Below are 23251 nucleotides of genomic sequence, written 5' to 3'. Positions count from 1 at the left end.
CCTAGTGTATCTTCCTTTTCTTTCCAAAATGAGAAAGGATTAAAAACCTCGACTTGGATTCCTTTCTTCTGACATCCTGCCACTGGAGACTTCAGGGAGACTGTTCACAGATTACCTATTTTTTCCGTGAAAGATCATTGATTAAGGAGAGGTCAGTGCACTGAGGTGTACTGTGGTCTCAGATAGTTGAAACTAAAGGAAAATGATGTGTTTCTACCTAGGGAAGGGAATTTAAAAGAGCCTTTCAATAAAAGCATGTCACCAACTTTTGTTTCTCATTAGGTCCTTGTCATGTCCTCTTTTTTCCCTTTGCTTGTCTGTGTTTCCCTTTCCATGTTGATCTTAGTATACATACCTCTCGGGCCGTGTTAGTGTATTAGTGTTTCTCTCTGAGCTAAGTCTTGTTTGATTTACGCTCAGGACTAGCCACGTTGCTGTCGAAACAAGTGGAAATGATCCATGAGACTTTAGTTTCTCTTCTGTCTCTATCAGCCTTTCTTCCTGCATGTTGGCTTGCTCCTTGCATATGTACCGTGGCCTCCTCTGTCTGAATGTCCTGATGTCTCTCGGGACAGCATCCTTTGGTGGAAACTTATCAGTTCTTAACACCACGCTTCCAGCATTTGGTATTGCCTCAAGGCAAGTTTTCAAAAATGGAAAGAGCGGAGATGCAGTATCTGACTTAACTTGGCACCTCATTTCAGCAAAGTGCATTTTTCCTGCTGGAGCAGCTGGACTCTGCAGCAGACAGGCTTGGCACTATCAAGAAACTACATCAATATAGATATTAATTTACATTTTCAATGCACTTTGAGTTTCCTGGATGGAATATACTCTGTAAATGCAAAAAGTGGCTGCTATGTTGTATGTACGCACCTACAATAACACCCCTTACTATCTGAGATGTTTGTTGTGTTTGACTAAATTCCTCTTCTGGCATTCAGACCTATTAACATGGTACCAGACTCAGATTGGGTCCAGCAGCCCTGGGGTAGCTTACTGGATTGCTTTTATCCATTTTACCCTGAGATAGGACCTGTGGATCCATGGGTCAGGTCAGATTGGGATGGCCCAGTGTCATGTGCCTGTTACTAGCTCTGAGTCTGCTGTCAAAGCTTCCACCCTCTGTGTTTCATATAGTTGTGGTGATGATTACCCATAACAGGGGCGAGCAATTATTTCAGGCAGAGGGCCGCTTACTGAGTTTTGGCAAGCCATTGAGGGCTGCATGACGGGCAGTCAGGGGCAGATAAATATTAATTTTCTAAATTTTTTAGGGGCCCCACGGGCTGGATAGAATGGCTTGGCGGGCCACATCTGGCCCCCGGGCCGCATTTTGCCCACCCCGACCCATAAGATCATCTCTGCACACAGGGTACATCTGTTAAGAAAAACGTCAGGGATATTGGGAGGGGAGGAGAGAAAGGAAAGCCTATCACTGATTAAAATAAAAGGCAGAGGCCAGGAGAGAGGAGGTGGCAATGATGACAGCAAGAGACCTGACTTATTTGCTAATGTCATCTGAATCCTCACCCCCAGAGCCAGACGCTGTAGCTCTCCGGGGAAGGGGGGAGTATCCATCATCCAAATTTAGATCCCGTCAAATCTTAACGCACACAATTGAAAAGCAGCTTGGTGTCACTGAGGCTGCGTTTCAATGGGGCAGAGAAGCCTGCAGCCCCGGATGATGCTGGAGTGCAAGTTAAAAATAAAACTGCAAGTGGTTGGAAACCACAGGAGACAGTGGCTGAGCCCGCACCGTCTGCAACATCTTCGTCCCTTCCGAGGGATCTCTCTGTCCTTTCCCAATGGCAGGCAGAGACGAGAGGGTTAAAGGGAGCAGCTGAGCCTGCCGCTGGTCCCCTCCTGGGCTTTGGAGGGGTTGCCATTGCTGGGATGAAGGGGAGCGTGAGGCTTTGTAAAAAGCCATGGGCCTGAAGGAGTTAACGAGAGCAGCCAATTCCTCCCGTGTCGTGTCCTGTTCGTGCTGAGACAGACCTGCCCAGCCAGCTGAACAACTTTCACACCCAGAGCTGGAAGATTTCTGCCTGGCTCAAGGAATCGCTCTCCAGTCTGCTTCCAGCCCCTTCCCCTGGACCCTGCAGGGAGCAGCCCGCCGGGGCTAGAGCCCTGCTTGCATTGGATGGATTTAGGAGCTCTGGGCTTGAACCTGCAGCACCTACACCCGGACAGTCCTCTGCGGGGAACAGAGCTGTCTCCCGTGCAAGGGCGGACTGACTGCTGAACACCATCTGCCTCTCGCGCTGCAGAGGGGGAGCTGCTCGCACAGCCACGCAGGGAGGGAGCCAGCACCAGAGGTAGGAATCTCTGTCCTCACCCTGCACTGCTGCGCTGGGATGCCTGGTGACAGCTGCCTGGTACAGGAGCCGCTCTGTGATGCCGGTGGAGGTAGAGGAGGGGGCGAGGCGGGTGGGGAGGAAAGTTCTGGAGGCTGGAGCATCTCAGGCTGCAGTGAAGCGCGCTCTGATTCCCGGCACTAGTTTGGCAGAGCCGTAGGATTCGTTTCCCGGGCCCTGGCCTGCCTGCAGTGCACGGCCTGGAGCTTCCTTGGGGATGGCAGAGGTGGGGGACCCCCTGCCCTGCTCCCCCGCACAGGCAGGTGGGGGTGCAGGGTGCCTGTGCCCCAAGGGATAGGTGCCAAGGGTGCTCCCAGCTCTTTAGACCCAAGCCTTCACTGTGTTGGCACCCTCCCTGGTGTCCCTGTGGTCATGGGAGCGGTGCTGGCATTGCCATTCAGCGCAGAGTCCCCGGGTGATGTGGCTTCATCTCGGGGCGCCTGCCCTGGGTCACCCTGTGTTTGCCCCTCCGGCCATGCCCCGTCCAGGGCAGAAGAACAGCCGGGCATCCTGTCAGGGGCGCGGGCAGGGAAGAAAATCGAAGTGGATTATGTAACGCCCACTGCCACGGCAGGTCTGAATGGCGGCGTGGGCAGCCGAGGGGGTAAGTGTGTGCTTTGCACGTGCCCGCGTGTCGTTTCGTGAACAGTATAATTGATTTTGACACAGGGAAGGCTTTTGCTAAGAACCTCTGGGGTTGTCTGGGCTCTCGGGAAATGTCATGGGGGGGCAGGGGGTCTCACAGCCAAGCCCCGCACTGAACCTCCCACCCCACTTTCTCTCTCTCTCCCTCCTCACCTTTTCATCTCTTTTGATCTTTGTCAAATCTGAAGGGAGCCCAAGCCCTTCCCAGTCTCTGGGGCCTGTCCTGGCCCCCGGCACACAGGGGAAGAGACGGGAAAGCGGGCAGGCAGTGGCAGGGCCTTCCAGGACCCCACTGTGCGTTTGTTTGCGAGGTCCGTGGATACGGGCAGCGAGAGCCTTTGCCAAGTGCTGGCTTCTCGCAGCATGGTCCGGGTCGCTGCATGAATTTTACTGCCTCCTCTTTCGGCTCATGCAATGCTCTCCCTTGTGGGGAGGGCCCTGTGTCCGACTGAAGTTTAAACGAGTCTTTCTCCATATCCCTTTTCCACTTGTCTCTCCCACCCTCACTGTGGCGGCCTCTTCCTTTTCCTACCTCTCCCTCTTTCCACTTCTCTTTCTCAGCCTCCCTTCCCTGCTCTTTCCTATCTCTTCCCCTATCATTTTTTGTCTGTCCTCATCTCTCCGTTGCTCCAGCCCCTTTTCTTTTGCTTTCCCAGTCCCCTTCTGGCCCCCTGCGTGGAGATCATCGAGGTGCCCTAGGTGGTGGCCACCATGCCCTTCTGCTCGATGCTGAGTCTCCGCGTGTCCTTCTCCCCACCTGACAGCTTTTTGCTCAAGGTCACTGCAGTAATTCCATATGAGGCTGCCTGGTGCTGCTGCCTTATCTACTGTGTGGTTTCTGTTTCACTCCCTTTATATTCCTGGAGATATTGTGTTCAATCAAACTCGCTGCTTTTAACACCGCTGGCAGCCTTCCAGGCACACGCGCGCTGCCTTCCTCCCCCACACCACCACCCCCTGTTTGGCGTTTCTTTTTCCTTCCCTTTGCTCTGTACTTTATAAAACACCAAAAACTTTCCAGGAAGTTTCGAAAGCAGGTGAAATCCAGCCACAGCTCTGTGTCCGCCCGCGCTGGCTGGGGACAATTGGCCCTGTCACATGCTGCCTGCTGGTCCTTGGCATTGGGGGAGCGTGCAGGCGGGGGGCTTTCTTCCCCGAGGGAACCCGCTGAGAGCTAGAAAACAATGTCCTGAGCAGAGGGAGAAGTTAATCCACGCCAGGCTGCTGTTTGCAGCAGGGACGGTGGCACCTTTTCGAAGGTGGAACTTTATCAATGACCTTGTAGCTCTCGGAGAGGAGACTGCTGATCTGAGCCCTGAAGGGTATTGATAAAGCAAAGTCCTTGCTTTTAAGCAGCGAGGAATAAATGCTCTAACCCCCCGCCAAAACCCTCCCCGCCCCCCAGCACTGCTATCCCTGATTGCAGTCATTTTACTGGCATGTAGTTCCACTCAGATCTAAAGCCAGTAAATGGGCTGCATCACGAAAGGAAATCAATACAAGGAAGCTTCTTTAAAGAAACTTCTTTGGCCTTGAGAGTACCGTCTTTCCAGACTTCTCCCCCTCTGACTTCCCACAGTGGTTGGGGAGTGATGTGGCCTTTCCTTCAGCAAGAGCCATGGAGAATGGCCAAGGCCACAAGAAGGGCCAAAGCCACGTCCTGACAAGCGAAGGGCCTGTGCACACTGGAGGTGTGTCCAAGCAATGACGGCACACGACTGGTTTTGCTGGTTTGGATGGTGTGTGACGGGAGCCACACGTGTTTCATGGGCGTGTTCATGCAAGTGTGCGTTCAGCCCCGATTCAGTCATGAAGAAAATGAGGTTTGTAAGCGGAGGTTGTTTCTGAGTCACTTTGGGAGGTGAGGGATGAAACCTGATGTAGCAAGCAGAGCATAGGGAGGGCCACCTCCCTGCAGTTACTTTTAAGGATGCAAAGCCCGGAAGCTGAAACCATCGTGCCATCTGTGGGGTGTGGAGTGCAAACTCACCACCCCTTTGCCTTCAGTGTGGCTCTGGGTCTCCATCCTCGCAAGTTGGGTCTGGATTTCCCCCTTGGGTCAGTATCTCAAACATGGTGATTTCCCAGAGTACAGCGGCTGGATGGGGAAGCAAAGGAAGTAGACATGAAAAGGGGGGAGTTTAGGAAGAGAGGCCTGGTGTGGGCACAAGAGGACCCTGGAGTAACCTTGGGATTGAATTTTGGACACCGCTCTTCCTATCACCAGTGCAGATTTGGAAGCTGGTTTCTAGCACGCCGGGTCTTTTGTTTGCAACGTCCGTGAGTATGGGGCAGGGGGAGCCTTTGCCACATGGTGGCTTGTCACAGCGTGATCTGGTTCGCCGTAGGGATTTTACTGCCCCTGTGACAGGGTTGAAGGTTTCTCTCTACTTTGGCAAGCCGTATCTGTGGGATCCTGCAGGACAATTTAGCTGCACTCTGCCCGCCACGGATGGTGTGTGTATGTGATAGTTTATCCTTGTGCAAGAAGTTTTGAAGCAAGACGTTCTTAACTTTCGGCACCCCACCCTGCCTCATAAGAACGGAAGGACTGCCATTTACTGGGTCAGCCCATAGATCCATCTTGCCCAGTCTCCTGCATCACACGGGGACAGAGAGCAGATGCTGAAAAGGAGAACGAACAGGATATGACCAGGGTTTTCCCCCTGTTCATCTCTCACTTGTAGCCTCCAGCATTTAAAGTCTAGGACAGATACAGGCAACCCCTGGCATGGGGGCCAGAGCATGGCATGCAAAGGCATTTTGCTTGGCACACGCACCTCAGGGCAGATGGCAGGGAAGGGGCAGGGGCTGTGCTGCCACAATAAGGATCGGGCCCCTCGCAGCTCCCCTGCCACCTGCCCCTGGCACACCAGCATCTTACAAGTCAAGGTTGTGGGTGTTTTTGTCACTCTGCCCAAAAACATTGCTGACCCCAGGTCTAGGAAGTTTGCAGGCTGTTCCCCCAACTTCCTTTTATTTTATATTTTATAGCTACTGATGCCCTTTTCCTCCAAGAATGTGTCCAATCCCTTTTTGAATCTGGTTAACCTGGCAGTGGGTTCCACATGCGGTGTGAAAAAGAACTTTCTTTTGTTGGTTTTAAACGTACTTACCTCTGCTTTGTATCAAATGAATTCCCCCCCCACCTGCCCCTGACCCCAGTAGGGATACTGGCAGCAATATAACAGAGGCATTGCATGTTTCTTTAGTGAGCTGAGTGCCTTTGAAAGGTGCTGGGCTGACAGCTCAAGAAACCGGGCCCTTCTGGTTACCTACCAGATAGTCCCAGTGACAGCGTGAGACTATATGGTCGGTTGGATGGAGCCCAGGCAGCAGAAGCAAGCGCGTGCGAGTCTTGGCTCTGCAGTGCCAGCTCTCCGTGCGTCACTTCACCCCTGCGTCTCGGTTCTCCGTCCTGTAACATGCGCCTAACAATGCTTCCCTGCCTTGCAGGGGCTTGCTGTGGATTAATTTAGTTAATGTTTGTAAAGGGCTTTGGCAATGTAATGTGCTGGGTATTACGGCCACAGGGTAAGTAGGAGAGGCTCAGGCAGCCCGTACCAGAAAGCCCCCACCTCTGCTGCCCCTGGGGAGATGGAGAGGTACTCAGTGGCCAGGGCCTAGTCCATACCTGGGCTAAAGGCACCAAACCTATTTCACAGCCACATGTGAGTGCCAGATCCTTCTATGCTGTAGAGCAGGGGTTCCCAAACGTTGGTACGTGCACCCCTGGGGGTATGCAAGACATCTCTAGGGGGTACACAGGTGAAATTGTGTAATGGCAAATTCAATGTTCATTATAATAACTGGCATTTAAGGGGTTAAAATATAAAAGGTATGCTGGTAGGGGTATGCGGGCAAGCTGGTAAATCTGGAAGGGGGTACACAATAAGAAAAAGTTTGGGAACCTCTGCTGTAAAGGATAAGGGGGCTATGAAATGCATGAGCTTGAGGGGAAGATGGCTTGGCATATCCTACATTCTCTCTCATGAGGCTTTCCCGCCCTCCCACCCTCCCAAAAAAGGGGGTCAAGCCCTCCAGGGGGTTGGGATGCTTTTCCATGCTTGTGGAACAGAGTTAGAAATGTGGCAATCTTTGTTGCTGGCAGGAAATACCATGAGGATTGACTCCCTTGTGGTATTTCAGGCTCTTCCTGGGATCTGGTTCCAACTTCAAACCAGAGAGAAGGGGAAGTTTGAGCTTGAATTTTTCTATAATATTTTTCCTTTCAGGTTTGGGAAGGAGCAGAGTAACAGGGGAGTGTCACCTTTCAAATTGCGTTTAATGGGTCTTGATGATACATACGTCTTAAAGATGCAGTCAGAGAACAACAGGCGTGGTTTGGAAGCGGCACTTGGGCATCTTTTGATCATTGCAGGTTGCATGTAACATTTGGTGTCTACCGCTTTCTTCCAGATCAATGTAAAACCTATGGAACAAGAGCCCCTCCGCTGGTGAAGCTGGCATTGTGACTCTGGTTGGGAGCCCAGCTGTGTATTCCCCAGTCTTTCCTTTCTTACTGTGAGCTGTGGACTTTCCCCAGGATTCAGCCATGACTACCTCCGCCTTGCGTCGGCAGGTCAAAAACATTGTGCACAATTATTCGGAGGCAGAAATCAAGGTGCGTGAGGCGACCTCCAATGATCCCTGGGGTCCACCCAGCTCCCTGATGTCTGAGATTGCCGACCTGACCTTCAACACCGTGGCTTTCGCCGAGGTCATGGGCATGATCTGGAGACGGCTGAATGATAGCGGCAAGAACTGGCGCCATGTGTACAAAGCGTTGACCCTTCTGGACTACCTCATCAAAACCGGATCGGAGAAGGTGGCCCATCAATGCCGGGAGAACCTCTTTACCATTCAGACTCTAAAAGACTTCCAGTACATAGACCGGGACGGCAAAGACCAGGGCATAAATGTCCGGGAGAAAGTCAAACAGGTCATGGCTCTACTGAAGGACGAGGAGAGGCTGAAGCAGGAACGGGCTCATGCCCTGAAAACCAAAGAGCGCATGTCTGTCGAAGGCATGGGCATCAGCAGCAGCAGCAGCCACCAGCTCTCCTATGGCCGGCGGACATCCCAGTACGGAGAGGACTATGGGAGGTCCAGGGGGTCTCCATCATCCTTTAACTGTAAGTACTGCAGTGGTGCGGAGCATAAGCGGGCATTTCTTCTTCTGGTATGGAGGGCATGGGTGCTTCTGACCACAGGGCTTTGGGGTCTGAGGTTCAAAAGAAATACTGGGGGTCACCTTTGTATCTCTTGAGACCCAGTCTTGGCCCAGAACATAGCTGTCTTAGGCCAGTGGCTCACATATGTTATGGTTCCCTCTTAGCCACATTTCCATTGATCTGATGATGAATTGAATATGGTTTCCTGTCTGTTTTAATGCCATCAGGTAGGGTTTGCCCTCAGTGCCATTATCACGTGGAGCTGGTGTAATGTAGGTGGCACTTTGAGGATAACAACTAAGGCTGTGACTCCACCCTGCTTCAATTTTGCCCTGTGACCTCTGTGAAAGCCACTGTGTTTCCAGGGATCATCAGAGGTCACCTCCAATGACCTGCCTTATATATCTTTATATAGAGGATGCTTTTCCACCTTTCTGGGGACGTTAGCCCCCAGTACAGCCCTGCCTCGCTCCCACCTGCCTCGTAGGCATAGCTGCCTGCCTCATTGCCACTACTTGAAGGCCTTTACCATGATGTTTGGTGTCTTGTCGCAATGCACGGTCTGCACCTGATGAACCGAGTAATAATTATCCCACCTGTATCCTGAGCCCAGACCCCATGCCCTTCTCCTCAGATGGACAGGCCTCAAGCGCCCACTCTTTAAAGGCAGACTCCTTCTCTGTGTCCTTTACAACATCACCGATGAGACCAGCAGCTTCCCAAGCAGTTTCTCAGCCTCAATAGCCTTTAGCCTGAGCTGGGTGGTGGTAACGTTGGGAGAGGGAGAAGTCCACTGCGGAGGGGGAGGAGGGCTGGTCATTGCTGATTCACACCTAGAAATATCCCAACTCCGGGGACTCAGGCTTTCCTCCTGGTTCTTCCATCTGAACTCTTCCTCTTTGGTATCTCAGCCTCTTCCTCATCCCCTCAATTCACCTCCGACCTGGAGCAGGCAAGACCCCAGACCACTGGAGAGGAGGAGCTGCAGTTACAGCTTGCACTGGCTATGAGTCGAGAGGAAGCTGAAAAGGTAGTGTTTGCTGTCTCTCTCCTTTGGGGTTGGGTGGGTCAGGCCCACAAAAGATTCCTGACCTCTATCAGTCACCGCATTAACATGTGCAGGAGCATTTTCTTCCTGGCTGCTCCCCGCAGATGCTGTGAGTCAGCAAGTCTTGGAGTGATGAGGATGTATGGTGCTGCCGATGCACCGTTTGTACACGGTGCGCTCAAGTGAGCCCACCTCCTTGTGCCGTGGCATGCACTATTCTGTGCCTCTTAAATCAGTAGTAAACGCTTTTGGCAAGACAGAAGCCATCCCTCTAAAGCCTTTCTGCTCTGTGGGTGCCCTGAAATAGTTGTTTTCCCCAAGTCATCAGGTGCTTTCAAAGAAAGTAAGAGGATACAGGTTCAGGACTTACAACAGGCTCCAACAGGTCCTATGTAATCCCTCCGCTTCAAATCCACTGGGTGAAATCTGACTTGATTAAACCTAAAGGGTGGTCTTGCCAAGGATTTCAGAGCTGCCTGTTATCTTTCCCGAGCAAGTTCCTCTGCTGTGATTGCTTTACGTGTTAAGGTTTGGAGCGGCTGTACCCAGAAAGTTTCTGCTGTTTCTCTGGCAGATACCCTGGACAAGCTGTGCCCCGGGGGAAAGTGGGTTCTCTGCACAGGGATGGCTCCTGTCCTAGAGAACTTGTCTGTGCCTTTGCGACACCAACTGCGCTTGGGTTACTGTTGTGCTGGTGTGTGCATGTGATCCCCGTCTTTATTTTACTTGACTGTGTTCAAATCCCTGTGGATTATTTAAAACTATGCTATGCAAAGCTCTGGAAAACACTGCAGAAAGCAATTCTGCTTTGGCCAGGGCAAGCAGAGGGGAGGGTGGGGGCACCAAATGACCTAATTTGTCTTCTCCATCTTTCTGTTGTATTGATTGTGTTGGTCAGTCCCAGAGTCCCTGCCCACAGTGCGTCATTTATGTACATTCCCTCCCCACCCCCGCCCCTCTGCAAGTCTCCTATCAGGCGATCTGCTTCTCCCTTTCCAAATGGAGATGGTATGTTTCAACGCATGCAATTTGAGATTAGCTCCAACTGGCACTCCTACCTCTAAGGACACTGGTGACACAAGTAGAGAACAAAGCCAAGTGCCCCTTGGGTGACACTTTCAGAGGTGGGGCATTTCTATCCCAGAGGCTTCTGGATTTAACCCAAAGTTTGAGTGAAATGTCTCTCAAACTCCACCTTCTAGCCACCCCCTTCAGACCCAAGATTGTCCTTGGGGCCATGTTGGCTTTGAGCCACCAGACTTGTCTCACTGGTAGGAAGGCATGCAGTTGCAGAGTCTGCTATTATGGCTACAGTTTAAGGAGCAATCAGAATAGCTTCTGTTTCCCACCCTTCCCTTCCCAAAAGCTATATGAGAACCTATAAAAAGCGCATTCCAATTTTGTCCTGGGAATATAGCCATTTATAGCTTCTCAACCTTGCCGGAGAAGATCCTCTGACTAGTGCTGGAGGAACAAGCAAGAACCCCACTTGAAGCTATCTGGGCTCCAAGCCTTCACAGAAATAGTCACCTTTCACTGCCATCAGGTCTTGGGAAAAGATGCCATTGGGGTCTCAGCATGACCATCTCTATCCCTGGCAACCGTAGTCCTAACTAGTACTAGTACAGAAGGGACCAAACTGTGTCCTAGACCAGGCCAAGCCATCAGCACACGGGGATGTGGTTAAACTACAATCTGGTTCTGTCTCTGCTGACCCATAATAGAGAGCATCCCAATTTGGTATCAAAGACAAGATCTCAGCCTTGTCAAATGGAAGGCGTAGCAGCATTTCACTGGGGTTATCTCTGTGGCCTGTTGGACAAACGTGGAGTCTCTGGTGTTTTAGCATTTAGTGAAGAGATGGAAGGATGGATGGAGTTGGTCACAAAGCGCAATCGTCTTATTTTTCAGCAGCACTTGAGAGAAAAATGTGGGTGGCCTTGCAAAATCGATGATGGGAAATAAGGAGATTGGGGTTCTCTTCCTTGCTCTGCCACTTATGTATCAAGAGATCTGTGCTTCATCTATCAGTTCAACCATTTGAAGAATGGGGATAATACCATCACCGCAAGGGTATTATGAGGATTAACTGTGTAATGCCTATAAAGCTCTCTGAGACTCTCAGATAGAAAGTGCAGGGATCTGTTGTGCTTTGTCCTTCAGCACGGATAGGAAAACCTGCTTTGAGATAACCTCGTTGGAATAAAGGAGCAGGGACATCTGCTGACGTTAAAAGCAGAGCGTTTAGCCTTGGGGAGGGATGCTCTTGATAAACTCATCAAAGCCAGGCAGTAAAATGTCTAAACAAAAACCATCCACCATCTGCACAACACAAAAGGGGATGTAAGCCCCAAATGCACCTGCAGAGGCAAGGTGCATACATGTCAGTCATAACGAATGCTCGACATCTTCCTCAAGCAATAGCAACTTTCAGTTTGAGGGGTCTCTATGCCCCGTCATTGAAGGGAAGCCACCTCCCAGGTGGACTGCAGCAACCTATTTAATTACAAGCCCCTGGTTATAAGGGTGGAAGGAGAAAAATCTTTTGACCTAGGGCAATAAGATGAGCATGAACCTTGAATATTCAAGCAATGCAAAAGGGTGTTGGTTAGAGCCTCAACCCAGAGACTGCTTCATAAGCTGCACATTCGTGTCTTAGAAAAGGGAAGAGCTAAGCCAGCCATGCCAGGACTCAGATGGGTAATTTCAAGGTGTCTGTTCTTCAGACAAGAAGTTTCAGCTGTGGCAAAGTGGGCACATTGCTAGAGAGACAGCTGAGCAGATGAGCAAAGGAGAGGATGGCTGGCTGGTGGGTGGAGGGATTGAAGGAAGAAAAACATTGGTAGGCTCCTGAAGGAAGATCGGTGAAAAGCTTGAAAGGTATTAGCACACGGATGATAGATGGAGGAAAGAATAAGGCAGTAAGAAAGATGGATGACTAGCTAGATGGAAGAATGGATAGCAACAGAGGAGGAAAAATGTTTAGATAAAAAGACGACTTGCTGTCTGAACTGACAGGTGATTGTGAAGGAAAGCTGGTTGCAAGGAAGGGGTTCATTTGTCAACGGGTACAGAGACCTGGGATCAGAGCAGGAATTTCACTTAGATTTCCTTCATTGGCAGAAGCCAGTTCCTCCAGCCTCCGCCACAGAGGAAGAAATGCAGTTGCAGATAGCGCTCACCCTGAGCAAGGTGGAGCACGAGAAGGTACCTGCGCCTGGCTGCCCAAAGGGCACTTACCTCTTCTTGAATTTCCACTTCATGAGGTTTGACCTGGGGCTTTGGAGCATTGAAACAACCACGCTACTTTCTGCCTCGCTTGGTGTCTTTGTGGGGACGTGTTGTATTCCAGCGCTTCTGCTTCTGCTACCTGCCTGGCTGTAGACTTTACCTTCACAGCTCTTAAGCCTGCTCAATCAATATTCCTAATGGCGGATCTATCCTGAAATGCTCAAACACAGTGGAAAACAAAGCTGCTGGCTAACACTTTGGCACACGGTGGCCCCTACCCTCGGTCTCTCTACAGCTAGGCAGCGCGTATCTGATTCTCTCTCGTCTTTACTCATTACATCCCAGACATACTGAATAATGCATTGTCCATTTTGACTGCAGGAAGTGAGGGCCTGGCAAGGAGAGAACTCGCTGCTACAGAAGACCCTGGAAGAGACCCAGCCGGGTGTAGAGGAGGAGGAAGAAGAGGATAAGCTGAAAACCAGTCAGGTAAAAAGTGGTAGCGAGGGGCCGGGGGTTGGGGGAATCTATAATGGGCTGCAGATCGTTTCCTCTCTTGGGCATGGGCTCAAATGGAGCCTAGACCGGTTGTGATCAGAAGTGATCTAGATGGCTGTGCATCTCCATGACAGCCTGGACAAGGAAAGAGAAGGAGCTTTTGGCTCCTTGAACAGCCCGTCAGGCCTGGCTGCACTGTCGTGGGCTCTTCTGCATTTGTTCCAGGCGTAAGCAGAGGACTGCAGTTTTTCTCGAGGTCACTCCGCCTCTCTAATGAGCGCTGCATTCACCCAACCCAGAGCTGGACTCTCTTTGAAAGGACGTCTCTCTTGAGAGAAGAGCTAGAGCAGGGCATTCCCTGCTAACGATGCAGCTTGAGCTGCTTCTCTGTGGGAAGTGCAGGGTGAGGCCCGGGGTTAGCTGAGAAATGACAAAGGTCCATCTGAGCCCGATGCACCGTGGGGTAGTGTGGTGAGAGCAGGCCAGCTTCTGTAGCCCCAGGAGCTCTGTGGCTGGTATCGTGTCTAGCTTCTTTGGATTCCCCACATTGTAACCCCTTCCTTTCTCCTCCTTGCATTTCTAGTCCTCTATTTTGGAGCTGGCAGACATTTTTGGCCCAGCGCCGGCCACTTCAACCCGTGCTTCTGCTGACCCGTGGGATATTCCAGGTGGGGACAACTCTCAGTCTGCTAATGCTTGGGACAATGGTGGCACTTTCTCTCCTCCTCCAGCACTGTCCTTGTCCAGCTCTTGGGATCCTAACAGTAAGAACATTGCTCGCTTTCTCTCCCCACCTGCCCGTGCCCTTTATCCTCCCCTCCCTCCATCCTCACGGCAGCTTATAAGCGGAAAGAGGAACTGAAGGCAGAAGGGTGGCAAGTGTTAAATAAACCCCTGCTTGTTTTCATGTTCTTCCTGCCTGGTGCCTTCAGTCTGCCTGGTGCTTTTCTTCTCCAGTTTCCCATTCCTGTGGCTTCTTCCTTCACCCCCATCTTCATCCTTTCCCCTTTGTGCCTCCCACTGTGGGTCAGTCTTTTCCCTCCTCTCTGCCAGTTCCAGAGTCCTACATCTTCCCATGTGTCTTTCAGATCTGAAGTCAAATGTGGAGTCAGCATCAACCTCTTGGGCCCCTTCTGCTGACCCCTGGGCTCCCATCCCTGTGGCTTCCAGCGACCCCCTAAGCCAGACAGCATCTACCAACCAAGCCTTGGCAGCGCCTTGGGACCTGCCCCCTGTTGTCTCCTCCTCCGATCCTTGGGGGAAGACGCCCCTGTCTTCAAGTTTCTCTTCTGCAGACCCCTGGGTGAAAGCATCCCCGCCCCCACCCTCTGCTGCCGACCCCTGGAGAAGTGCTGTTGAGACCCCTCCCAAGGCCGGTAAGAGAAGCCGGTTTTGTTCAAAGCCTCCTCCTGGCATCCTAAAAACTCTCGGCAACTCTTGTCTCTCTTTGGGATCCAGGTTTCTCTTAATTACTGCTGTCTACATTTGCAGCCATTGAAATAAAATCAGCTGCTTGCAAAGGGCTGGATCGAGTGGAGTCTGCTGGCCTGAACTCCCAGCGGAGTTATGCTGGACGTGGGGCAGTATGAAGGAGATCAGGGTCTGAGCACTAGGAAACACTGTGGTTGTTTATGATTTGTATGTCTTTCCTGTCCGTGAGCCTCAGGCGAGGACCAGGACCCTGCTGTGGGAGAGGCTGTACAAACACAGAGCAAAAGGATGGTTTCTCTTCCAAAGGGCTTACAACTGAAGTAATAGCAAAAGTGATTCTTTTCTTCCTAGAGGGATTTGGGTAACAGGGTGGTAGTTCAGGCTGCATGGAGGACTTTGCTGGTCTTATGTGGTTTCCGGCAGTGTGTGGGTGTGCTTCTCCCTACAGAGCTGGAATGGGTCTGAACACCCCTTCTTGTCACCCCTGAGGCACTAAGAGTCAGGGGGATGCAGCAGGTAGGTGAGGGAGCAGGGCATGTGCTGTCCTGGTGTACAGAGCCTCCCTGCCTTGCTCACTGGTGTGTTGGCCATTGATGTCCTCCAGTGACGGCTCATTGATTCACTGTCTGCTTTAGCCCTGAAGGTCCTGTTATCGTCAGGTCTCGCCGACTGATTTCATTTCTCTTTCTCTCTCTCCTTCTGCTGTTCTGCGTTCTCCTTATCCCCAACTCCCCCTCTCAACCCGTCTCGCTTCTTTCTTTGTCCCTTTTTCCAACTGATGCCCCCCCCCTTCTCTGATCTCCGTACCTTCTCCGCCTCCTGCCTTCCTCTCACTCCCCTTGTTGAGCCCCCGTGTCTTCCTTCTTCCTCTCAGCTTCAGGTGGTGATGCTTTTGACTTGTTTGCAAACCCAATGGAGCCAACAGAGCAGCCAGAGCAAGAGAATTCACAGGCCCCATCATCTCGCAGATCCACCAGCCCTGTGGGTAAGAGAGGGCAGCAGATGGAGGGCTGGAGCAGAGGTATGCTTAGGGCTGCATGGGACAGCAGGGAAATTCATCTGCCACCCTCTGCAAGAGAGGGACAGCCTATGATAAGCCAGAGGTTTTGCATCATGTTGTATTTTTTGCTTGGCTGCCATGGTGTTTGCCTACAGACTGCACAGTGTGCTGCTGTGGCAGCAGTTGGCAGTTCACCTCTCTGCCAGCCCATCTACACTCAGCAGTGGGGCTAGCTTTTATTTAGCCAGCTCAGGTACTGACTGAAGACATGGTGGCCCAGGCTTCACTCTAGGCCACCCCCATCCCCCAGGATTTCAAGTAGCTACCCTGCAGCCAAGTCCATGTTGTCCCATCTTCATCGTGGCTGGAACCTGGCTGGTGAGATCAAAGCTAGCTTGGTGTCCACACACGCACTCCAGTCACACTTGCCAATGGCAGTGTAACCCCCTGCCCTGTGTTCGACATGTAGCTGGAGGGTTTGCACGTGGGCTAAGGCAGTCTCAGCCAGCTGCAGCTTTCTATTAGCTACAGCTGTCTGGGGTGAGATGGGGAAAGCCACGGTTCTGACTCTGGTAGAGAGAGAAGGCAGCTCCTCTCTCTACTGATGCTGCCATGACCATTGCTTCTGCCCCTGGCTTCTGGCACCGTGTGTCAAAGGTTGTTGCAGACAGAAGGGAAGCATTGGTGCTTGCACTGTGATTTTTCCATGCAGACATCCGCAGAGGGGGCAATGCTTCTCGGACCCTGGCCTATTCCCCTTCCTGGGTTTGCATTGTTCTGTGTAACTCTGCCCCTCTGCCATACAGCAGGCCGGGCTCCAGCCTGCAGTTCCTTAGAAACACACTGTCCCTTCTCTATCATGCCATTAAGTCTCACGTGCTTGTTCTAGACTTGGACCCCTTTGGTGACCCAGTTCTGATGACCAAGCAGGACGGAGCCAAGAGTTTTGATCTCACCAGCCTTGCAGACTCCCTTGCCGACTCCAGGAAAGACTGTAAAACGCCCGAGTCCTTCCTTGACCCTGCCGCCTCCTCCCTGGTCAATTTGGACTCATTGGTCACGGCCCCCCAGACCTCCAAGACCCGTAACCCATTTTTGTCAGGTAGGCTTTGGAGTGGGAGGGCGGGGAGGACGGGGGAGGGAGAGCCATGCTGGAAACTGCTGAGAGAGATGGTCTACAGGTCCTGAGGGTTGTGGTGGGCGGCGTATGGAGAAAGGTGGGAGGTCCACCCTGAGGAGGTGATGCAGAAGAGTGGTGTGCAGGCCCTTGAAGGCGTTCTTCCCATGACGTGCTGAGAACGGGTGACACCCACAGGCACTCAAGCCCCTGCATTTCCCTTGATCTTAGCTCCATAGGGAAAGACAAACCCAAATTCAAGACCTGACCCTGGCCAGGGAGCTTGAAGGTCAGTCTGAAACTTTTCCCAGGGTTTGGCTTCATCTCTCGTGTTATGCCTAAAGCTAAATGTTGCAGCCTTCTGTCAGAGTCCCTGGGAGGAAATGCAACCTTGAATGTTAGGGAACTATAGGCTTAGCAGCTGAATTCAACAGACCTGTTCTGAGAGGCCAGAGGCCAATGTTGACCTTGGCCCTCACTCCCATCCCCCTGTCCAGTAGGCTGCATCCCTGACAATGTTGTGCTTTTTCTCCCGACAGGTCTCAGTGCGCCTTCTCCCACGAACCCATTCAGCGTCGGTGACCAGGCCAAGCCGACCCTCAATCAGATGCGGACCAGCTCCCCGGTGCCAGGCGTGGCCATGGGAATGACCATGAACTCCATGACATACAGTGCTTCGCTTCCTCTTCCGCTCAGCAGCATCCCATCAGCAGTGACCCTCCCCGCCTCCATGAGTGCCTTCCCGCAGGCCGGAGCAGGGCCTTTTCCAGAGCTACCCAGTAACTTGCCCCAGCCTTTATTGCCACTGACTGGCTCTACCTCTCTCCCCACCTCACAGGGAGGGAGGAACCCTTTCCTCTGAAGCCTCTGGATCCGTGTTACGTGTAGTCTCTCTCGCCCCTTCCCCAGCTGTTTATACAGAAATCCCAGCGTTTCCTCATGCAAAGGCCTTCAGGGCACTGGCTCATTAGCTGTGATGGAAGAAACCTCTCATCTGCAACTCCTATTCCAGCACCTGCCTGGGTCACAGACAGACAGTTAGCATGAATATCCTTGCTTGAAGTGCTAGAGATGAGCCCGTTCCAGCATGGTGGGCAACAGATGACTAGATCTGCCTCTGACGGCAACAAGGATGCTCGTCATCAGCTGGCCTTGCTGTGGTGGGCACCAAGTTGATGGCAGGGCCCAAAGAAAGGGCTGCAATTATCCAGGGCCCTCTGTGCTCCAGTGCTTTCTGTGAGTCCACAGCCCAGTGTGAAGCCTTTTCACAGATGCCCAGTCTCCACAGGTCTCTTAGAGATCATCCTGGGGTCCTCCAGTGGCAAGGAGGAATCCTTGTGTAATCGCACAGAAGGTGCAATCCCCTGTTGAGGCTTGCAGCCACAAAGCTTGCATGGAGTAGGGGCTGGGTGACCGCAGTTTGGGATGTTCCCAGGGATGGAGAGAAATCCTCTGAGCCCCTTGCCTTTGCCAGAGTCACCGGGTGCTTCTCTGGTTACTGCACCCAGAAATTCTCTTCCCTGGCCGCGGCCACCCACATGTGCTTCCACTTGAATGCTAAGGTTTGAGACCCTCTTCCTCTGCCTCCCCACCCCCGTATTTGGGTGCCAATCTTGGGAAGCCTGCTGTCCCCTAACTGTTACTCGGCTTGGGTGCTGGTTCTGGGAACCACTCTCCTCTGCTGCTGTCTCCTGTGCTATTCTCCTGGGGACTGACCTCCACTCCTGACCTTTTGCAGATGCTCCCTATACACTATACATACCCTAGCCTTGGTGCATATCCTTTCAGCCTGACCCTCTCCCTTGAAACTCCCTGCTTGCACAGCCCTGACAGGCCTGTATGGCTTCTCCAGCTGCTGGATCCCAGTTTCGACCACTTGATGCTCTCCTGCCAGGACTGCTGTACTGTGTGGGCTATGCATGCAGAGGGCTGGGATTATGTGCCTGGGAGATGAATACAGGACTGGATAGGGCTTTCTGGGCCATGAAGTCCCCTTCCCTGCATTTGCAGGCAGTCATTAACCCACGGAAGCCCCCAAATCTAGGAGATTGCTTGGGTTAAGCTCCAAGTGCCAGCTGTGCTGACTATATAGCCTCCATGCCAGTGCCTATCAGGGAGGTGGTAGCTTGGGAGATGTCACATGGCAGGGGAGGGAGCGGGGTGAAGGGAGTTGTGCTGTACAGTTGGCATCACTTTAGTGCATATGTTCAAACACTTCTCTAAAGCAGCAGCAGCAGCCCCAGCTCCACTGCCCCCGAGAGCGGTGGCTCTCCCAGACCGTAGGAAAACATGAACTGACTGTAAACAATAAAATATTCTAGCAGCTCTTGGTGTGGGACCTTCTTCCTTCCAAGGACATCGCTCTAGGCTTAACCTTTCATTCCACCCTAACTTGTAAGGGGGCCTTGCTTCCATATCAATGTCCTTCACTGTCTTCTGCCCCTCAGCCTCTTCCCAGCAGTGGTGGGCTCTGGACCCCACCTCTCTACCAAGCCATATAGCTACCGTGTCTCCAGCCTTGCCTTGCATCTTGGGTCACCTTTTCCACCAGAGGGAAGTGAGCTTAAGAAGCCACTGCTTTGCTTTGGCAGTGGTGTTGCACAGGAGTAAGTGCCCTCCAGGCTCTGGGAGTTTCCTTTCATGTCCAGGGCTGCTGGAAGGCCATTTGGGTAACACAGCAGAGAAGGAATTTGAGCCCTTTCCAGTTTAACAGCCAGGCTAAGCTGCTGCTTCTGGAAGAAATGGGGCCTATTTCTTTAAAGGCAGGAGCTGGGAACTTGCTGCCTCCCTGCCTCGAGCTCTGGCAGATGGGGATTGTTTCTGATGGAGCAGGACTCTTGCACACCCATGGCCAGGCGCATCCCTCTGGCTGCTGGCCTGCAGTTCCTCTTCACATGGATCAGGCAGTGGAGACGTCAGTCCCGGCTTCTCTCGGGGTGAATTGATGCCATTTGTACTCGTCTGGCTCCATTCCCATTGCATCTCTTGGAGATAGTTTGTGGTTTGTCTGTGTGGGGGATATGGGCCCGTCAGCTCAGTTGTTCCTATGGAATAAGAAACAAAACTGATGCCTTTGGCTTGCTGATGGTCTACCTAGATTCCCTTCCCCAGGCATCTCTGCATTCAGCTGGGAAGTACTTGTGGAAACTGGCCATGAAAGGCCTCTCTGGGCAGCTTGCTGGAGGGGCACACGAGACTCAGTGTCATGAGCTGCTGGTTAATGCCAGCTAGATGGAAAACATGAGATCCCATGTGGTCCTCCTCCCCATAACATGAATTTTCCCAGTCCTCCAGGAGCTGAGTTTCACTAAATGTATTAAATCAAACAGGAGTAACAGAAAGGGGCTGATTCTGGTTGTTACTCCAAACCTTGCGCATTGCTCTAGCCATACGGAGAGGCTGTAGGGCTGTTGCAACAGCTGGGACACTGCAGGGCCAATTCTTAGTGACTCTACCCGGCCTCCCTTATAGCCAGGGGTGGTGGCCAGCAGAAGCCTCTTCTACAGTGATCCTGGGCTCCAGGACAGTGCACATGGAGCTGCTCTCAGTTGGAGCAGCCCCCACTGGGTGTAGATACTACCTACACAGGCATATAACCTGGAATGGACTGTGCAACTGGGGATTGTACACCCTTGCCCTGTTCCCCTGTGAGCCATACCTTCAGTGCTGTCTCTCAGGAGCACAGATGGCTGTCAAGGATCTTCAGAAGTGGAGAGAGGAACCTCCATCATCTTCTCAGGATCTTTCTTCCATCTCAGCCACCACGCACTGCACTGCAAATTCCCCTGTCTCTCATCTGACCTAATGGTGGGAGAAGAATAAATGTGGGGCAAACTAATGTGCCACCCAGGCCATTGCCTCATCTCTAATAGTGCCTGATGCTGAAGGCTTCAGAAGGAAGCCAGGCTCCCTTGCCAGCTCCTGCATTGCTAACATGGCGAGAAGAGGGCATCCCCTCTTGATGCCATTTTGCGACTAGCTTCCAGGCTAACCCATGCGGGCTGGGACGGTGCTGCGTCGTGGAAGAGAACAGAGCAGGTTCCTCCAGGTCAGCCCTGCTTCCCGCTCCGGGATGGAAAAGAGGGGGTGGTGAGAGCCCGGCAAGCAGTGCGGGAAGCCAGGATTCTCCTCTCAGGCCCGAGTCGGACGGAGGAGCAAGAGGGAAGCTGTCTTGAATGGAGACATCCGCGGGACGCGGGTTTAGAGTCCAACTTTCAGTAATCATTCTGCTAAGCCCCAAAATGAAGTGAGGCTAGTTCCCCATAGGCTCCCTCTGCAGACCTGAAATCCGCTTTCATGAGGTCAGTGGTTGATACCCATATAACAAACTGAAGCTGAGACAACACAGCTCGGGTGCAAAGTGGGCCATGCTCCGCCACTGCTGGAACATTGCTGAAGCCCCCTGCCACTGAAACATCAAAGTCCACCGACTCTGCGGGTTGGATAAACTGGCTTCACAAGCTGGATCTGGCCCACCGGCCAGAGGTTGCAAACCCCAGCATTAAATGAATGTTTCCTCCTGCACAAGTGCATCCTGCAAGTGCTCTCCACCCTCCACCCCCTCAAAAATACACCTATTAGAGGCAAGTGGGAACACAATAGATACCCTTCTCCTGGATTCAGCAGAAGAGCTTTAGTCAGGCTCCCTGCACCCTGGGCCCAGCAGGCACCTCGTGATCTTCAGCCTCCAAATATTTGGGAATTAAATTAGCTCGCTAAGGTGCTGACTCAGGGGTGCAGGAGAGGATAATTCACCTGGCAAGCACCAAGCAGCAGTGCTCATCTCCTGTCCTGACAACAAATATTTAAGACTGTCCTCATGCCCTGCAGCAAACAAATGCGTAGACAGCAAGCAAAGGGAAAAAAAAACACCAACCACAAAATCAAAACCAGCCCACTGCAGCAAGGAATCAACCCCCTCAGCAAAAATGTGCTTTGCCTCCCACTGTTCCATTAATAAATGCCGGTAAAAGGACAGCGTTTTGCTTGATCAGGTGTCTTTGTCTTCTTTCAGCTGCATAAATAGGAAATCGATGATCAAGAGCTAACAAGACGCAGGTAGAGGTTAATGCGGTAGAGTCCTTCTCTTCTTTGGTGTGCTCCAAGGGCTGGATGTGAAGGATACCTACAACCCGGTCAATGCTGGGAAGTTAACTGCATATTAAGGTGACTGTGAAACGAGCCTGGAAAAGACCAAGGCCCAAGGAAAAGAAAAGGCACAAGAGCATTGAGTCCCGTTGTACTAGGAGCTCTGACAAGCGAGCCCCCTGACCCTGCACGCACTAGGTGGGCAGAGCTGGTGTGTGACCCGACGTGGGTTGCTGGGGGCTCTGTGCCATGGCTGTGCTCTGGGTGTTGTCATCATCTCCCATGCACTAGATGCTTTCATTAATAAAATATAGTCTGTTGCCGTGGCTGAAACACCAAGTTACTGCAGCCAGGGAAGACATGCAGACGCCTGAGTCTGCTCTCTGGATGCCCGTGCATAATTCATGTTGCCATCCATTATAAACATCCAGGGGCAAACGCATCCCTCGGATGGCGGAGGCTGTGACAAACACAGGCACAAAGTTCACTGCTGGTTCCTCGCGGTCCTGCTCTCGGTAGCTAACTACCCGCAGAGACGGTCTCCTGCTCCGCAGGCCCCCGAGGACGAAGAGATAATACTCTCTGCTTGCGATGTAGTGCTGTTCGTGCCACGATTTCAAAGCAGTTTAGGGCAGGGGGGAATCAGCAGCATGATCCCCATTTAACAACTACATCCCAGGGAGTGAAAAGCAGCTTTTCAAAGGGACCGGAGTGCCTGAAGATGCCAACAGACACCGAGGGGGAGTTTCTCAGGAGCCCAGGCTGCCTGTATTGCCAAAGGCACGACACTGGGAACGGAGAAGGCCTGGAGGCTAAAGGCTGGCTGATGCACTTGCCTGAGGGAGCGCCTGGGGCTGCAATGCCTTGCTCACAGGAGCGGGTGCCCCTGGATGGCAATGGGACGGCTCCCGGGAGGAGGCAGAGTGGCTCCTTGGGGACAGGGGCTGCGTTTGCCTGCCCAGGCGCTGGCCTTACCCCAGCAGGATCCTCCAGGCAACACCTTTTTCACCCACGCAAACAGCACCCACAGATCGCCCCGGCCCCCAGCTTTGCTTCTCCCTTCCCTGGCAGGGGCCGCCTGGGCCTGGCGCCCGGCCAGAGGGGATCGCATGAAGGTCTTAAGGGGCCGGCGAGCAACCAGCTACTTAGGAAGTGCCAGCCTAGGGGGCCTGATCCGGAGTCACTCCTGGGCCACAGCCACGCCAATCTGGGACCCTGATTCTGATCTGATCCGGAGTCAAACCATGGCCAGCCCGGCCTGCGGACCCCAATCCAGACTCATGCGGGGACCAGAGCCACAGCCACGCCAATCGGGGGACTCCAATCCTGATCCGGAGTCACCCCGGGGTTAGAGCCAGTGACAGCCCAGCCTGGGGACCCCGATCCGGAGTCATGCGGAGACCAGAGCCACAGCCACGCCAATCGGGGGACTCCGGTCCTGATCCGGAGTCACCCCAGGGTTAGAGCCATAGGCAGCCCAGCCTGGGGACCTCGATCCGGAGTCACACCAGAACCAGAGCCACAGCCACGCCAATCGGGGGACTCTCATCCCAATCTAGAGTCATCCTAAGGCTAGAGCTACATCACCCGACCCGGCGACCCCGATCCGGAGTGACTCCGGGTTTAGAACGATGGCCGCCCCGATCCGGAGTGACTCCGCCC

At 52.7% G+C, this 23251-nt stretch overlaps 1 protein-coding gene and 1 long non-coding RNA gene across 5 annotated transcripts; one reads left to right on the top strand and one right to left on the bottom strand.

Annotated features, from left to right (window-relative positions):
• The first annotated feature begins 1903 nt into the window (after positions 1-1903).
• On the top strand, positions 1904-18826 carry EPN3 (epsin 3). 4 transcript variants are annotated; one of them, XM_006258635.4, is made up of 10 exons: positions 1906-2318; positions 7422-8137; positions 9088-9206; positions 12348-12431; positions 12837-12944; positions 13537-13621; positions 14042-14329; positions 15259-15369; positions 16274-16486; positions 17041-18826. In XM_006258635.4, exons 2-10 carry the CDS (start codon positions 7558-7560, stop codon positions 17361-17363), a joined length of 1911 nt encoding a protein of 636 aa, XP_006258697.1. In that variant the 5' UTR covers positions 1906-2318; positions 7422-7557; the 3' UTR covers positions 17364-18826. The 4 variants fall into 4 exon arrangements, with proteins under 4 accessions (XP_014457305.1, XP_006258697.1, XP_019349984.1 ...); XM_019494439.2 differs by lacking the exon at positions 1906-2318 and adding an exon at positions 2327-2409; XM_019494440.2 differs by lacking the exon at positions 1906-2318 and adding an exon at positions 2712-2961.
• Positions 18384-23228, bottom strand: LOC132252087 (uncharacterized). Its single transcript, XR_009463825.1, has 2 exons — positions 20160-23228; positions 18384-19545 (listed from the first exon to the last, which is right to left on the bottom strand). It is a non-coding gene; the product is annotated as an uncharacterized LOC132252087 (long non-coding RNA).
• Between the last annotated feature and the right edge of the window lie 23 nt (positions 23229-23251).

This window comes from Alligator mississippiensis, chromosome 8 (assembly GCF_030867095.1).
Source record: "Alligator mississippiensis isolate rAllMis1 chromosome 8, rAllMis1, whole genome shotgun sequence".
Classification (NCBI taxonomy): Eukaryota; Metazoa; Chordata; order Crocodylia; family Alligatoridae; genus Alligator; species Alligator mississippiensis.
The sequence above is the reverse complement of the archived record's forward strand: the minus strand, read 5'-3'. Positions and strand labels throughout refer to the sequence as shown.

Excerpts from the sequence above, each read along its gene's own strand:
- EPN3 (XM_006258635.4), top strand. The coding sequence starts at position 7,558 with ATGACTACCTCCGCCTTGCGTCGGCAGGTCAAAAACATTGTGCACAAT. Across the intron at positions 14,330-15,258 it reads TGAGACCCCTCCCAAGGCCG|CTTCAGGTGGTGATGCTTTT; the intron begins GTAAGAGAAGCC and ends TCTTCCTCTCAG. Across the intron at positions 16,487-17,040 it reads CCGTAACCCATTTTTGTCAG|GTCTCAGTGCGCCTTCTCCC; the intron begins GTAGGCTTTGGA and ends TTCTCCCGACAG.